Source organism: Equus caballus, chromosome 1 (genome assembly GCF_041296265.1).
Source record: "Equus caballus isolate H_3958 breed thoroughbred chromosome 1, TB-T2T, whole genome shotgun sequence".
Taxonomy (NCBI): domain Eukaryota; kingdom Metazoa; phylum Chordata; class Mammalia; order Perissodactyla; family Equidae; genus Equus; species Equus caballus.
This window is the reverse complement of record NC_091684.1, coordinates 101,990,357-102,007,220: the sequence shown is the minus strand read 5'-3', so window position 1 is coordinate 102,007,220 and position 16,864 is coordinate 101,990,357. Positions and strand designations below refer to the sequence as shown.

The 16,864-nt window shown below is 56.2% G+C and overlaps 1 protein-coding gene across 5 annotated transcripts in view; it reads left to right on the top strand.

Annotated features, from left to right (window-relative positions):
• Window positions 1–16,864, top strand: part of CEMIP (cell migration inducing hyaluronidase 1) — a 142,273-nt gene that overhangs the window by 122,093 nt on the left and 3,316 nt on the right. For 3 of the 5 annotated variants that reach the window (XM_001501771.5, XM_023649255.2, XM_070266169.1), the window contains 8 exons: window positions 2,371–2,551; window positions 3,692–3,907; window positions 6,262–6,473; window positions 7,366–7,551; window positions 11,070–11,274; window positions 11,454–11,540; window positions 12,199–12,356; window positions 15,461–15,561. In XM_001501771.5, coding sequence (XP_001501821.1) covers window positions 2,371–2,551; window positions 3,692–3,907; window positions 6,262–6,473; window positions 7,366–7,551; window positions 11,070–11,274; window positions 11,454–11,540; window positions 12,199–12,356; window positions 15,461–15,561 — 1,346 coding nt within the window. The remainder of the gene's footprint in view (window positions 1–2,370; window positions 2,552–3,691; window positions 3,908–6,261; window positions 6,474–7,365; window positions 7,552–11,069; window positions 11,275–11,453; window positions 11,541–12,198; window positions 12,357–15,460; window positions 15,562–16,864) is intronic. The other 2 variants (XM_070266172.1, XM_023649265.2) reach the window with 1 other exon arrangement.

The window sequence follows — 16,864 nt, the reverse complement described above, 5'->3', positions numbered from 1 at the left end:
CCACGTTAACGGGAATTTAGTGCCCAGGATCGGCGACAGTGGGATCCCTTCTCCTCTGACGGCACACCCACTTGGAGCGTTTCATCCACTTCCGATGATGGCTGAGTGATAGTCAGGCCAAAGCACCCTCGAAGGAGACTAACCAGGAGGGGGACGGAACCCAAAGCCACATCACGTGCAGGTTGGGAACTTCAACCAGAAGATGGGATCCTACTTGGGGGAACAGCATGGGAGGTGCTGTCACACATTGTCAGGGCTGCCACGCGCATGTAAGGCAAAACTCGCTCTGCGTGGACGCGAAGGTTAGAATTGGTTTGGCGCAGGAAGCATTTTCTAACGGTCAGGTTTGTTTGACGACAGGACATAGGGCTGCCCTGCAGAGCGAGGGGCTCTCCCTTGCTGGAGGGGTTCGAACAGAGGCTGGAGGCTGACCAGGTGGCTGGAGAGGGAGGGGGTGACTTGGAGAGTGACACAGCAGACGGATCCGGTCAGCTTGTCAGGGGGCCGCAGCCTGGGTCAGTGGGGAGGGAGTCTCTCCTCCTTCTGCTGGTGTTTCTACTCAGCTGTGAATTCAGGCCAGAAAGCAAGGTTTGAGCCGGCCAGCAGCATGGCAGGCCCTGTTCTCCGAGGGCTCAGGTCAGCCCTTCCTGCCCCCGAGCTTTCTCCTCTTTCTCTGGGAAGATCTAATTCCTACCTCTAAGGCAGGACACAGCCTGGAACTCCCAGCCCGAGCAGGTGTGTATCTGCGAGAAGACTTTGCAGGCAGAGCGAGCTGGGGAGAAGCCCTCGCTTCTATGTAAACTAAGCACGGCGGCAGTCCCTTCAGATTGTTTTTATGAGCAGCTCTGGGTCTGCTTATTTGGGGTTGCTCTGCTGAGGGTTATCAGCCTCCTGGGCCGGAATGTTCCGACGGCTTCCAGAGGTGGGTTTGTTTATGGAGGCCTGACAGCTCTGTCAGACTCAGGCGGGTTCCTCGAGCTGCACTTGTGAGCTGGAACCTAGGACCGAGCCGTCCGGATCATGGGTGATTCATCCCGTATGGGCCCGGGCTGGGGTCTGAAGGAACAGTCAGCACACAGTTTAAATATAGAGCTAGTGAGAACGGGCTGTGCCTAAAATACCTTAAATGGAAAACGCACAGAGCCGCTGCATGAGAATCAGGATTCGAGGTGAGGACGTTAATCAATTACAAATACAACAATATGGAAACGCAACAAGTCCTTGGTGTCCGCTGGAGGCACATGGCCGAGACTGCGGGACTAGGGGCTCCCCCGGGGATCCGAGTCTGAATGGAGGGGACCCCAGGAGGAAGACTGGGGATGGCGGGAATGTGGTCTCTCCCCAGGGACAGACCCCTTTTCTGCTTTTCTCCCCCCTCTTTCTGCCCTTTCTTCTTTATGTTGCTGTGGAAGGAGAGGGCCTGGCCCAGAGGGAGAGATACCAGTAGAAGCATACAACTTGGGCGTGCAGGATGAGAAGCCAGATCCAGGGCCAGGCCCAAGAGGGGCCCCAGCAAGCCCAACCACCCCTCCAGGCCCTCGCTTCCACACCTGCTCAGGAGGCCGAGGCAGATGAGGACGCGCCCCTGAGCACCCTGCCCCTGCGGGGTCCGAGGAGCAGTCACCGTCTACCTCAGTCCCTGCGCCCTCCGTCCCCATCTGCCGCCTCCTCCCACATCCTTCCCTGCCTCCTGGTACAGGACCTCCTGGGGTCTCTGGGAGCCCATAGTCACGCACTCCCTGGGGGACCTGCCCTCTCTGCTAGGGATGTTTGACAAGTTACATCGCAGTTGCTCCACCACACTGTTATCACCTTCCATTCTGTGTCCTTCCTCTGCCCTCTGTTCCCAAACCCCGCATCCTCCCAATCAGAGGGCTCACTCACAGAGAGGAAGCTCCTCTGGGTCTCCTCTGATTAAACTGTTACAGCAACCAAGACTAGGCAATAATGACTAATGACTCTGCTCTCCCAGGGGACCTGGGATTGGCCCTCTGCAGCAGCACTGACGTATTTACCCAGTGACTCTTCACAGGATGGAAGAACTGGGGAAAATGCTTGAATATACCGTAAACCCCAAGCCAGCAACTAGACAGATATTCATTTATTCACCCATCCATCCATCCATCCATCCATCCATCCATCCATCCAACAGTTCACCCAGCAACTGTTTCTTGTCATCGACTGTGGCCATCAACGCCTTCTCAGTGAATTCATTAATGAATCAATAACGTTCTTCAGTGGAGGGAGTTGTTGGGGGGGATCAGGAATGGTTTACCCAGGGGGTCTCGTCACCATCCACCTCGGAGGGGGCAACAGTGTGGTGGCACGACATGGCAGTTAGCCTGACCTCTGACCTCCTGGACCCCCCAGGAATTTTCCAATCCGAGGAATCCAGTTCTACGACGGGCCCGTCAACATCCAGAACTGCACGTTCCGCAAGTTCGCGGCCCTGGAGGGCCGGCACACCAGCGCCCTGGCCTTCCGCCTGAACAACGCCTGGCAGAGCTGCCCCCACAACAACGTGACCAGCATTGCCTTTGAGGACGTCCCGGTGAGTGAGGCGGCAGGGCAGGCTCCCGGCAAAGCAGACTCGGGGTGGTGATTCACGCGTCCCCCAGGGCCTGGAGTCTGGGCCATCGCCACCACCACAGGGGTTGAGCAGCCTCCTCCGAGCGGGCTGGCCACGTCCCAGTTCTGTCTGCATCCACACTGGAAAAGTACAAGCCTAGGTTGCCCCACAGGTCAAGTCTGGCCAATGCCCGCTCGCCCAACCCGGCTCAAAACCCGCCCAGGCCTCCTGAGGAAGCTTGCGCTGGACCCAGCGTCCCCAGCTCTTCCTCCGAAGGTCTTGGTTTTGACCTACTGAGTCTTGTGACCAGGCCACCTGGGTTGGCACAATTAATCTAAAAACCCAGCAGTCTGCCAGGGAATTTTAGCTGAAGACGCTCTGTTTAATTTCTCCCTGAGAGTGGAACACACACAGGGGCCCCCACCCGAGACAGCCGACAGACCAGGGCCAGGGCCAGCAGGTCCGGGCAGCCCAGGCCTCCTGGCGCATCTTCTTCAGATCGCGGATTTCCTAGGCCCTCCTCCCTCCCCGGGCTCCTGCCCTTCGCCCAGCTGCCGGTTCCTGGCAGGCTGCGCGGGGAAAGCTGTGAAACTTAAGTTACTTAATTTCTTTACTCAGGCCGCTGCAGGTCTGAAAGAGGTCAGTCATGGAAATCTCCAAGGGCTCGTGTTGAAAGACTGTCTTCCTGAAACACCCACACGCTCACACATCCCCGTGTGTGTGTGTTTGTGTACTTTCTCATACAAACGTTCCCCACCGCCTCAGTCTCATTCTCTCTCACACACACACGCACACACGCACACACACTCCCACGTACCCCTCCCTCTCTCTGTATTCTGACTGGGCAGTGGAGCACCCTTCTGGGTCACCCGCAGCAGCCAGCCTTCCCATGAGCAGAGGCCAAATAACGTGGGGGGTCCAAGAGCAGAGCCCCGGGGAGCGTGTGGCTATTTCTCCAGCTCCGTTTGAGAGGTCAGCTGTGCGTTTCCTACGGTGCCCGAGAGCACCTCTGGTTTGGCTGGCCTGTAATGTCAGTGGAAACCGGAAACTTCACCGTGGCTGGATGCCGGCTGCAGCTTCCCTCACCCTCCGGCCCAGCCTGACTTCCTGGGCTCTGTTTAGATTACTTCCAGAGTGTTCTTCGGGGAGCCTGGGCCCTGGTTCAACCAGCTGGACATGGACGGGGACAAGACGTCAGTGTTCCATGATGTCGACGGCTCCGTGTCTGAGTACCCGGGCTCCTACCTCACCAAGGATGACAACTGGCTGGTCCGGCACCCAGACTGCATCGACGTCCCGGACTGGAGAGGGGCCATCTGCAGCGGGCGCTACGCACAGGTGGGGACAAGGGTCGTGCCCCCCCGGGTGTCACCATTGCTCACTCCGTGCAGGGCCAGAAAGAGATTACGGCTTCTTTTTTCTTCTTTTTATTTTTCCTCCTCACCCAGTAGGGTTTCAAAAGATCAAAGTGGAAACACTTTGTTAGCAGAACGCTTACAGAAAGCATACTGAGGTCAGACGCTGGCCTTCCAGCTGGGCCCGGCGCTGACTGACTGTGTGACCTTGGGCAAGTTAACCTCTTGGTGCCTCAGTTTCCTCATCTGTAAAATCAGGAGAGTGGCTGAACCTCTTAATGAGAATGGGGGGTGGGTTCATATAATGAGTATGAAGTGCTTCACCAGGCCTGTCCCTGGAAATATAACACATGTGTGGTCTTAAATTGTCTAGTAGCCATGAGAAAAAGGAAAAAGAGACAGGTGGAATCAATTTTAAGAATACATTTTATTTAACTCAACAGACTCAAAATAGGATCATCTCAACATGTAATCAATATAGAAAATCATTAATGAGACACTTTATATATTTTTCTTGTTCTGTCTTTAAAATCCACTGCATATTTTATACTTAGAGCTCTCTTAATGTGGATGCAAAATTTCAACAAAACCGTAAAGTTGCGTTTAATGGAAAATATTTTACACTGCTTTTTGGTTTGAAATTTAAATTAATTAGAATAAAATTTAAAATTTAGGTCCTCAGCCACACTGGCCACGGTCCCAGGGCTCAGTGGCCACAGGAATGGCTGTTGCAGGGGACGGCACAGGCTGAGGGGGGGCCTGCAATGTGCTGGAGCTGAAAGTATTAGTTTGCTATTATCATGTGTTGGTTACGTTATTATTTGGATGAATGGCTGGTGAATAAGAGTAAGAGGAGAGAGGCCCAAGGGACAGGAAACGTGTGAATAAAGAGGCTGTCCTCACAGCCACCCTGTTATCACCCTGTGGCCGCCAGGGTTAGAAAAGGGCTACAGGGGAGAGTGGGGTTTGGGTAGAGATGGAGGAGGAGCTAGTGCGAGGCTGGGGGCACAGGGCCAGGGCAGGGTGGGCACAGGGGCACAGGTACCAGCGGAGGGGGGAGGAGCGGCGTCCAGCAGGAGGAGGCCCAGAGGAGGCAGGGCCGTTGGGGCAGGGCGTCCCGGGCGCCCCTCTCTGCAGCAGAGGTGAGGTCATGAGCTGAGGAGGCAGAGGGGCCTGAGGCGATGAGGTTTGGAGGAGCTGGTGGAGTGGAAAGTGCTGATGAGGGGTGTGTGGAAGGAGCGCGGGCTGGGAAGCTGAGTCAGAAGGCAGTCAATGATGGGAGTCATGCCCTGAATGACTGAAGGGTGACCAGACCCTACGCCTCAAATCCATACTTTGGGCATTACATGGCATCTCTGATTCAAGGGCGAGATGGCCCACGTGGAATCTTGATCTTGGTCTTCCCTCCCACTCTTCCTTTCTGATACATCGCTTGTCTTCCCTTAGAACTTGCCAAGTTATCGTGACTGGCTACTGGTTAATTATTATTAATAACCTCCCCCCTTCACTTTACAGCTTATGAAATGAAGTTGAATGTACCTTTAAACTTTTATACTCGTGGCAACTCCATATACGGGCAGGCTTGAGGTATCTCTTTCCATGTGGCGTGTGGCACAACTGAGGGGGAAGATAGCCCCTTCCTTCCAAAGGTGCAACATTATTGCACATCCATGTGGTGGTCTCCCTAGGCCACAGCTACAGGGATGGCACCTTGTGAACATGGGACGTGTCATAAAACAGGACACAGTGTTTTATCCCGAGGCTGGCCCAGGCTCCAGGGCTCGCTGGTCCCCGGGGCTCAGTGGCCGACAGTTTTGCCTTTAGTTTTCCTCTGTATTGAGATGCCATTCGTTCCTCCGTGCGTGCTGACACCCGTGTGTACTGGCCACACGGTCGACACTGAGATGGAGGGAAGCAGGGCAGCGCCGGGCTCTCTCTCTGATGCGGGCGGGACAGCAGCCCATGAAAGGGAGCTGCATTTGCAGCAGAACTGCAAAAGCCCGCTCTATCTTCCTCCTTCTTGCAGAGCCCCCGCTTCTCCCAGAGTTTGCCGTCTGACCTCTAAGCAGACTCCTCCCATGTTTCCAGTGTGTCTCCCCCACACAGCACTTTTCTGAAGATGCACAGAAGGCATTAGCTAGATCACACCGTACAGCTTGGGCCGCCTCCAGCAGCAGGAGGAGGCCCCTTGTCTGGCCTTTCTCTCGCTCAAGCCTTCTCCAGGGCTCTGCTGAGAGAAGTGCCTCTGAAAGTGTGGCTGCGGTCAGACGTCAGCCAGGCGCTCTTGCAATAACCCCTTGTAATCGCCCGGCTGTGTTTCCTTTTTGGGTTTAAAAGATGTACATTCAGGCCTACAAGACCAGCAACCTGCGAATGAAGATTATCAAGAACGACTTCCCCAGCCACCCTCTCTACCTGGAGGGCGCCCTGACCAGGAGCACCCACTACCAGCAGTACCAGCCGGTCGTCACTCTGCAGAAGGGCTACACCATCCACTGGGACCAGACAGCCCCCGCCGAGCTCACCATCTGGCTCATCAACTTCAACAAGTAAGTGGAGGCCCCCCAGGAGCAGCCTGACCCGGCACAGCTGCTCTCACAGAGCCCAAGGAAAAGTCTTGCAATGCCTCGTTGCAAAGTCCCGGGCTTGCCGCCCACAGCAGCTCAGGCTGCCCACGTCGTGCCTGCAGGAGGACGCGTCTAGAGGGTTGACGTCACCCCGCAGTTGAGAAACACAGCCCTGGGCTGAGCCCTGTTCTGTGTGTGGGTGACCTCGGGCCGGGCATCTCACCCCCTGGAGCCTCAGCCCCTCCATCTAGGAGATGGGGTGGTATCACCTTGCGAGATGCAACGGGGTCAGTGAGAGAACATGTGACAGGCAGGACCCGGCCTGACGAAGTGCTCAACATACGGCAGAAAACACCTGCAGCAATGTCACTGTTTTAGAGAGGGGAACGGGTCTGTGAGGTGAAAGGTGGAGCCAAGGGCATCTCGACTCACATATGTACGGTCACGGATCTTCTGTCCACGTTACTTGCCTGTCACAGTATTTCTGTGACACAGACATTTATCAGATGTGGAAAATGAGACCCAGAGATGAAATGGGCCCCAGGGTCAGGCTGGACCGGCAGAGGCTGAAGGCAGGTCCCACAGGTCCCAGGCCCTTTCCCCACAGCCAGAGCTCCGGACGGAGCCCAATGCAGGCCCCGGGGTTGCCCAGCTGACCGCTCCAGGGACCCCGGGTTCACCGCATTTGCCATCTCCCCACTCTCCTTGAACACTCTGACCCAGTCGTTCCAATAGCAAGTGTTCTTTCGGAGCTCCCCACTAAAGAGTGAGGTGCCCTTTGGTGGGGAAGTCTTTGGTCTCTCTCCACGCACGCCCGGGAGGCCCTGTGGCCTGGACATCCTTGCTTGTAACCTGACTCCCCTTCCTGTCCTAGGGGCGACTGGATCCGGGTGGGGCTCTGCTACCCCCGGGGCACCACCTTCTCCATCCTCTCGGATGTTCACAATCGCCTGCTGAAGCAGACGACGAAGACGGGCACCTTCTCGAGGACTTTGCAGATGGACAAAGTGGAGCAGAGCCATCCCGGCAAGAGCTACTACTACTGGGACGAGGACTCAGGGTGAGGACTGCCCGTCTGGCTGCAGGAAAGCAGCCCATCCTCGTTCGTCCCCTGGCCCTCCCAGTCACCCTAAGGACCACCGTGCAGGGAGCGTGGTCAGCACAGGCCGCCCTCCTAGGTGCTTCCATTCTGAGGCTGACTGCACCGTCCACCACTACATTCTCAAAGCTGCTCAGCTTTGGGAGTAAAACAAACACTTCACATGCACGAGGATTGCAGGGACTATGCCTAATTCAGAAAAGTGAAATCAGTGAATCTTAGAATCAAGGAAACACGGTACATAACCTCAAATCCTCACGACAACCAAGCTGGAGCAGGCGATGCCTCTCTAACTTAGAGATGCGCAGAGAAGGCACAGAGAAGAGGGGTGACTTGCTCAGAGGCTGCAGCACAGACTTAGCAAGGCTGGGTCTGTAGCCAAGCCTTTCTGGACCCAGAGCCCTCAGCCTTCGACAAACTGCACTGGGTCCTATTCAACAGATACCATGGGGTGGCCCTGCTCATGGAGACGGGAGCTATTTGGTCCCCTGCCCCAGAAAGAGTTAGTCTAACACTGTAAGAACGTCAACACAGCCGCAAAGCAATGAAGCTGCAGACAGCAGCCCTCTGGGGTCAGGTGAAGTCACTTTACAGCCATTTTTCCATCCTCGTACTGAAACCAAGGGCAAGGATAGACAGCAGGTGCTCTCTGCTTTCTTTCTTTCTCTCTCTCTCTCTCTTTCTTTCTTTCGTCTCTATTGATGTGATTAAAAGGAAACTAGAATTTGAAAATCGGAAGCATAAGTAAAATGCCGGGGTTGGGGACAGTAAACAGCACCCCGCCCCACACGTGGGGCAGAGGAGACAGCAGGCGAAGAGGGACCTCTTAGTCCTACTGATGAGGAGTCGTCGGAGAAGAGAGCTTCCCAATACTGTCCCCGATTATACCTACCCAGCCCCGGGCAGCACTGGGCAATCTCGGGCTCCCCACATAGAGCCCAACCCCCAAAACCGGGGTACGGAGGGGTAGACCAGGGCTCCCGCTCTCTCTGGGCTGACCTACATACCCACGCCCGCCAGTCACGTGAGTCACTCCCCCTCCTCCGGGAAGGAGTGAATGAGGGATGGGCCTGGGTCCGGAGCGGTTTGTGAAGCCCTTCCACAGGAGACCAGAGCGGGATTACACATCCCTCATGCCCCAGTGGAGAGTGTTATGATCAAAACCCAAATGTAGGCAAGGTAAACCCTCGTGGTGCCATCTGTGCATACCCCCTTCTTCTGAGCTCATGGGAAATGGGATATTCCAAAGATGGGGATTTTCAAATGGAAACTGCCCCTAAATAAGTTCAAACTTTTTGATCAAAACATTTAAAAATCTGTGGGTTTTCCCCTTGTTACCGTTAAGCAGATTTTGCTGCGTAATTCTACCTTTTTGCTGGTAGCTCAGTTGATCACTGTGCCTGTTGATTATTGCGCTGTGCTTTCATTCAATGGTGCCCTGAGGGACTGGAGCTGGGTGATGGGATGGATGTTTGTTTCCTATGCAGAAGCTCAAACTCTTGGCTTTGTGAACTTTAGGGCTGTTTTTAATGGTCTCTCTGCCTTATAAATGTGTTGTCTCTTACTCGGATTCAGAGCACCTGCCTTCAATGGCTGCCGTCTGTTCCACTGTGGGCGAGAACCAGCTCGCTACCATTGGGGGTAAAATACAAATAAGAGGTTAAAAGTGAGGGTGTTCTGCAGTGTGAAATATATGAGCTCTGAATCATCTCTTTTAATTTTTCAAGGTTAGAAAAAATTCACTCGAGTGATTTTAGCTGAGTTCTGGATAGCCGAGTCTGCCAGATGCCACCCCAGCAAGGTGCTGCTAGTCCATAAGCGAGCGTAGCATCTGGTGCAGCCATCAGCGGCGCTGCAGGGAAAAGCTCCCTGGTCACAGCAGGACTTGCGCCCTGGGCCTCCCTGATGCCAGGGCCTCCAGGCCAGGTGACGGACATGTCCGTGCTGCAGGTGGGGATTAGAGAGGGCAGCGGCTGTCTGTAAGATAAGGGGACAGGGCCAGATGGTCTTTTAGCTCCTCCAGTCTCGATAATCTGACAGATCCTGACAGCGAGGAGAACTGAGCACTGTGCAGAAGCCAGAGGACCAGCCCCACCTCTGCACCTCGGCCTCCCCTCGGGACTTCGCTACTGGTGCTGGTCTCCTGGTGTCTGACCATGTGTGGACACCACACCAGTGAGGTGTTTCCGTGGGTGACACTGACCTGCCTCTCTCCTAAGCTGCGCGGAGGGGCGCCCGCTCTGCCCCCCAGCTCCCCATCCAGAGCGAGCCAGGCAGTGACGGGGCGGGCCCTGTTCTCATCCTATTTTATTTGGGGATCACCTGATAAAGCCACTCAGTGAGCTCAAATGAAGGGGAAGAACCCAAAGCATCTTCAGGAAGCAGCCCAGTGGCTGTGGCTACAAAGCCCCTGGGGCCGAGGCGCCCGCCCAGCTTCAGCTTCCCTCTTCTCCTCACGTTCACATTTCCTGGCTCGCTTGGCCTCCTGTGTTAGCTTCTTGCTGGTCTGCCTTCTTCTCCCATTCCTCAGCAGCACACGGCACAGAACGGCTGCTCCAGCCCCAACTCGCTGTGTCCTTTCAGTTTAAGCACCAACCAGCAGTTGACAAGAGCCACTGGGTCTCTTAGTCTGAATTCGTGAGAGGGAGACTCTTCCTGGTCCTTGGGCAGCCGATGGTGTCCCCCTGCAGGCCTGGTGGGTGTGTCCCTGGCCTGGTCAGCTGTGCGTGAGGAGTGAGGGCAACACGATGCGGACCCAGCTCACTGGGCAGATGGCCGGCCCATTGGGGGTCCTACGCAGAGAGGGTCTGCAGTGGAGTCACACCTGCTCTGTCAGACGTGGGAAGCAGCCTGAAAGCACTTTTCTGAGCTGAAAGAACAATGATCAAGAGACCCAAGTTCATTCCTTGTTTCCTCATCTCTGTCTTCCTCTGCCACCGGCTCAGCGTCAGTCCGTCACAATAAGTGGAAGCAAAGTATGGTTTGGAGCAAAGTACAGTTAGGAAACCTGACAGCGTTTTCCTCACCAGGCACAGTGATGGGATGGAAAGTCCCAGCTCTGTCCTTTCCTGGCTGTGTGGTCCTGGGCAAGTCACTTCACTTCTCTGAGCCACGGTTTCCCCATCTGAGAAATCAGGATGATAACAATACCTGCTGGACAGGACTGTTGGAAGAGTAAATGAGATAATATGTCAGTTTATGGCATGTGCCTAGCATGGCATAATAGTGCATGTCAGAAAATGATGACTGTCAGTACATTAGATTTTTATTCAATGCATTTGTTTCTTTGTTTCTCCAACCACATATGATCCTCTGGGGAGACACAGCTCCATTTTGTAAGGCCTCCTGGGCCTAACCCCAGTGGCCAGCACACGCTGGAGAGGAGGAGGAAGGGGCTAAGGAAGAGGAGGGGGAGGAGGGGAGGGGGAGGAGGAGCTTCCGAATGCCAAAGCAAAGCACCACCTCTGCTCCGTGTGCAGGCTGCTGTTCCTGAAGCTGAAGGCTCAGAATGAGAGAGAGAAGTTCGCCTTCTGCTCTGTGAAAGGCTGTGAGAGAATAAAGATAAAAGCTGCCATCCCCAAGAACGCGGGCATCAGCGACTGCACAGCCACCGCCTACCCCAGGTTCGCCGAGAGGGCCGTGGTGGACGTGCCGATGCCCAAGAAGCTCTTCGGGGCTCAGCTGGTGAGTGGCCGCCGGCGAGCCTGGGCCCCCTTTGCCTTCGGCCGGGCCCAGACCAGTTAGGGTCCTCTCCGACATCTCGGCGGAGCCTGGGGGTGCGGGCAGATGAGGGAGATGACACCCACAACTCATCACTTGAGTCCCCAGCCCGAATACCCACACCGGGTTTTCTGTGTCTCCAGAAGACGAAGGACCACTTCCTGGAGGTGAAGATGGAGAGCTCCGAGCAGCCCTTCTTCCACCTGCTGAGCAACTTCGCCTACATTGAAGTGCGTCCCTGCCGCAGGGCGCTGGTCTGCACGGGAGGGTCCCATGCTTGCGGAGGGCTGGTGCTGGCTGCATGAGGCTGCTGTCACAAATGGTCACCAACCAGGTGGCTTAAAACAACAGTAATTTACTCTCTCCCAGTTCTAGAAGCCAGAAGTCCAAAGCCAGGGTGTCAGCAGGGTTGGTTCCCACTGGAGGCGCTGAGGGAGTCTGCTCCGGGCCCCCTCCAGCTTCTGGTGGCTGCTGGCAGTCCTTGGTGGCCCCTGGTTTACAGACGCTCCCTGCAGCCTCTGCCTCCGTCTTCACGGGGTCTCTGCCTCTGTGCCAGAGTCTTGCATCTCTTCCACCTTCTCTTTTAGGGCACCCACCGTTGGATTTAGGGCCCATTCTTAGTCCAGGGGGATCTCATCTCGAGATCCTTAAGTCGATTACACCTGCAAAGGCTGTTTCCAAATAAGGTCACTTGCACAGGTTCCCGCAAGACGTGTCTTTCGGGGGCCCATCATTCAGCTCACTGCACAGGCCTGGGAGGAATTGATTTAAGTGGGTTTCAGGCTTACAGCAGCTGCAGAGGCAGCCTCTGTCTTCAGAGTCTGCGTGGGAGCCCCTGCAGGAGGGGGCTGCTGCTTTCAAGACCCCACCTCACGCTCTTGTCTGCAGGTGGATGGGAAGCGGTACCCCAGCACAGAAGATGGCATCCAGGTGGTGGTGATTGACGGGAGCCAAGGGCGTGTGGTGAGCCATGCCAGCTTCAGGAACGCCATTCTCCAGGGTATCCCCTGGCAGGTCTTCAATTACGTGGCAGCCATCCCTGACAAGTAAGTCCGTGCCTCCACTTTTAGAACTGGCTGATGGCACAGCAGACCCCAGGCCTCAGCCCTCTCCCTGTCCCCGGGACCTTCATCACAGTCCAGTCTGGGAAGGTCAGGGAGCACCTACCGTCTTCCCACAAGCAGTGGGCGCTGGGAACCCTCCCTGCCCCGTGGCCCTCTCTTCGAAGCCAGGGCTGCCGTGAGTGTAGGTGAGGCTGAGGCAGACCGTCTACCCCGTTACAAATGGAAGCCTGCCCTGGCCCTCTTCCCCAGTCTCGACATGCTCTCCACACCTTCAGTACAATCCAAATGCTGGTGGTTGTTGAGTAAGTCCAGCCCCAATCTCGCCAGTTCCCATCCAGCTGCCGCTCGGACAATGTCACCTGGACATCTCCTCTGAGACTGAATTCTCATCATTTTTTTAATCCCCCAGACCAGCTGCTCCTCCTGTTTTGATTAAATCAGCATCACCTGTCCAGATAGCTGGACCAGAGTCTGGGCATGATGCTTGGCTCTTCTCTCTCTTCCGTTTGGCCACAATCTGTAACCAGATCCCGTCAACTCTGCCTGCGTTGTTGCTCTCCTGCCGGTCCCCTCCCCCGTGTCCTCTCCATCTCGACTCTGTCCGGGCCTTTCCCATGTGGCACTAGCACTCTTGTCACAGTCTCCTAGCCGCCACCCTCCTCCAGTCTCCCCATTTGAACCCATCCCCCATACTGGCTGGGTTGAACTTCTTCAGTGCAGTTCTCTGCTGGGCCCTTTCCTAGAGATCCTTGGTAATTTCCCTCCACCTTCCTGACCTAACACAGATCACCTCTTTGGTGGGGTCTCTCCCTCCAAACAAGAAGTCCTCCCCCACTAACACGCTGCTCCAGCAGGACTGGGGACATGTCCACTCCCCACCTAGGGCATGCTCTTCTGGACGCTGGGACCATGTCTAACTCCTATGTGCATTTCTAGTTGAATGGGTGAGAATTCACTCGAGAGCCAGCACCTGGCACAGCAGAAGGTCTAGGCAGTGCCTCACGTGGTTTCTGCCACTTAGCAGGGTTGGTAAATGCTCACTGATGAAACAGATGGACTTCCCAGACGCAGACTGCGTGGTGGGCATGACATGAACTGGACACTGTGTGAGATTCCGGGGAATGAGGTTTCTCTTAAACACTTAGTCTCCGCTCCATTCCCCCAGCACAAGCTTCTTCCGCTTGACATTTTCCACGTGCAGACTCATACTGAAAGATCAGATGTACCGATTTGGGGAAAATATTTTATCATCTACAGACCAGTTGTTTTCATGCCTTTTTTGGCCAGAGAACTTTTTCTTGAAATGCAGCAGGCTGCAGAAGCCTGGAATTAAGAAATAAAATGCAGAGTGGGTCTGTTTAGAATGTGAGCGGCAGGGCTGGCCTGGCCCAGAGCTCCTTCCAGCCTGTGCCGCAGCCCGGAGGCACCTCACTGGGGGAGCCCGCACTGAGCACCTGGTGGGAGCTGACCCTGGTTGACGCTGGGTACCCCGGCAGGAACTGGGTACCACCAGACCCCTCTCTGACCTCCCACAAAGGAACAGGGAATGGGGCAAGGCAGGCTCCGCCCACTGTCACTGCAGGCCCAGTGGGGGCCTGTCCACCCTTCCCACCCCATCCACAGGCCAGCCCCGGCCCAAGTGCCCTGGAAATGAGCCAGCTGCTCACACCAAAAACGTCCAGGGTGGCCTCTAGGAACCACATCTGCCCTGGCCCCATGGGAAACGCCCTGCTGACAGGTGCAGGCGCATGAAGGTCGTGAGGACCTCAGACCAGCAGAGAGGGACACCCAGAGAGGGCAGGCAGGCTTCTGGGTGCCCTCAGGAGACTGGGACATGCGAGAAGCCCTGCCTCTGTGTCCCTCTCCTGGGAGCTAACCCACAGCCCTGTCTGGAGGGCATGACCTTTATTTAATTCCACTCCAGCAGGCGGGAAGGCTCAGCTGAGCCAAAGGGACTTGAGATTTTCATCTGAATTGGAGCAATGGGAAAGAGCCTCCTGGGCACAGAGCCCAAGCCCAAAGTTGAGGATGTGTTTGCGATGATGCTCCGGCTGCTTGACGGCCGCCCACCCCGGGGCTTTCCTCCCCGGCTTCCCAAGAGCAAGCGCAGCCCCCAGCCCCCTTCCCATCTGTTCTGACTGCACATGAGCCTTGGCATTTTGAGAGCGTTCCTCCTGCTCCCAGTGGGACACAAGTGGGGGTAACAACGAGTTCCAGACCCTGTACAGTTTTTCCACGTCTGGACTGCGGTCTGTGGTCATGGGATGCCTTTGAGATGCGAACTAGAAGCCCCATTGGGCCTCTGCCCTGTTCTATTCCTGGGGGAGGTGATCACTTCCTGCCGTCTGGCCCAGCATGCTGAGTCCACCACCACGAGGGCTGTTGTCCCAGCGCTTTGGCCTGAACACAGCTGAGGCCGGGTGGAGACTCCTGGTGCCCAAGCTGGGCTTTGTGAGCTGGACCTTCAGGCTGGGCACCCCTGTTGCTCCAGGCTCCCCCCCGACCCAAGCAGGTCCTCTCACATACTTAGTAACTATTTGCCTCCATCTCCCCATTTGCCAGTCGGGGCAGTAATGCTGTCTGGCCTGACCAGAGAGGTGGCATGAACACGAGCGGTTAGCCCCCGCCGGGGACGTGGTAACTGCTGGCTTCCTCCATCACTAGGTTTCCATCCAAACAGGGTTGAGAACATGCCAAGTAAGAAGCGCACATGGAAGTCCTCCTGTGTGCCTGGCCCTGGCACAGGTGCTAGCCACCGCCCGCCCCTCCTCCAGCTGGTGGTGTGCCCTGCACACCTACTCTGTCCTCCTTGGGGACGGGCGTGTAAAGCCAGCGAGCGGAGTGCAGGCTCGGAGCAGGCTGCGGGCGCCAGCTGCGGCCGGACGTGTGGGAGGGTGTTCAGGATGTTGGTCACCACACGGAAAGAGCCGGTCAGCTCAGCTCGCAGGAGACGCTGCCCTTCCCGAGCCCCTGGCCGGCCTCTGGACTGCTCACTCAGGTCCCACCACACACACCGCAGCATCCCTCCCAAGCCCTTGCTCCAACAGGCTGTCCTTCTCATCCTCTAATGGCTCCCTTCTCCTCAGCTCCATAGTTCTCATGGCGTCCAAGGGAAGATACATCTCGAGGGGCCCGTGGACCAGAGTGCTGGAGAAGCTCGGGGCAGACGAGGGCCTCAGGCTGAGAGGTAAGGGCGGGGCCTGGGCTTACATGGACTGAGTCCAGATGCCTGGCGTGTGGGCTGCTGAGACCAGAAGCCTGTCTCACCAAACCTGGGCACAGCCTAGAATCCTCAGCACAATGAGGGGTCAGCTGGGATCCACGGGCAAGAGGCTGCCTAGTTAGCATCCCGCACAGGGGCAGCTTCAGTCCAGCTTACGCCCAGACACGGGAAGGACAGCGCTAGAGCTGTCACCCGTCTGCTCCGCAAGGGCCCTTCTTTCCACAGACATCCGGCAGAAGAAGGGCTAGGTCTGACCCTCCCATCCCAGATCCTGCTACGCAGGCCGGCCAGAGGCCCAGCCCCGTCCTCAGCAGGCCAGCTGATGCCAACATGCACACAGCCCTTTACAGTTTTCAGAGCTCTTATTTGCTCCTCAGAGGGAGGTAGGGAAGGAGAAGATGGTAGCCCGGAGAATGCATGTGGCTTGTTCAAGGTCATGCGGCTCTTCTGTGAAAAGCCGAGCACAGACCCCACAGGGAAGAAGCTGGCTAGGACAGAAATGTCGGCGTGACACCATTCCCTTCGTAGCAGACTGTGTTCAGAGAGGGTCCTGAGAGGCTGGGTGGGAGGCGAAGCAGCCCCACAGACAACAGTGAGCACGTCCGTTGCGGTTGCCATGCAACGTCCAGCCTTGCACCTTGCTGAACATTTGATAGTCACCTCACTTACTCATTAATAACCTGTGCAACAGGTACTACCATGTCCATTTATGATGAGGAAACTGAGAATTAGGCAGTTGAGAAACTCGCTTAAGATGAGCATTTGGGTCCTACTTTTCCTAATCCAAAGCCGGGGGCGTAGCTGCCGTGCAATCTTGACTGCAAGCCCATCGGAACAAGAGCCGGTCACACGGGACGTGTGTCCCCTGCAGCTCCCAGAGGAAAAGCGAGAGCAGTGGGGCCCTTTGACAGAGCCCAAGGGAGCACCATGCCCAGCCTGGCCTGAAATCATTTTGGAGCCTCTGTCTTTTAAATGAGGACCTGGTTGCCAAGAGCTGATGTACACGGGTGACCCAAGCCAAATGGTGCTTTCCCAGTGGTGACAGATGAGTGCTGCCAGGCTAGGCCGTCCCCAAGTGTCAACCTAGGTCCCCACGACCCTCGGGCGGTCGGACTCCGAGTGCCAGCCAGGAGTATGCGTGGGCTCCGGGCTGCACCTTTTACTCTGCCCTTGGACAACTCCTTGTAAAGCCACAGAACGTTAGAGCTAGAGAAGAAATCTTGTAGCCAAAGGCCACTGTTGGCCGATGGGGACAGTGAGCTTAAGA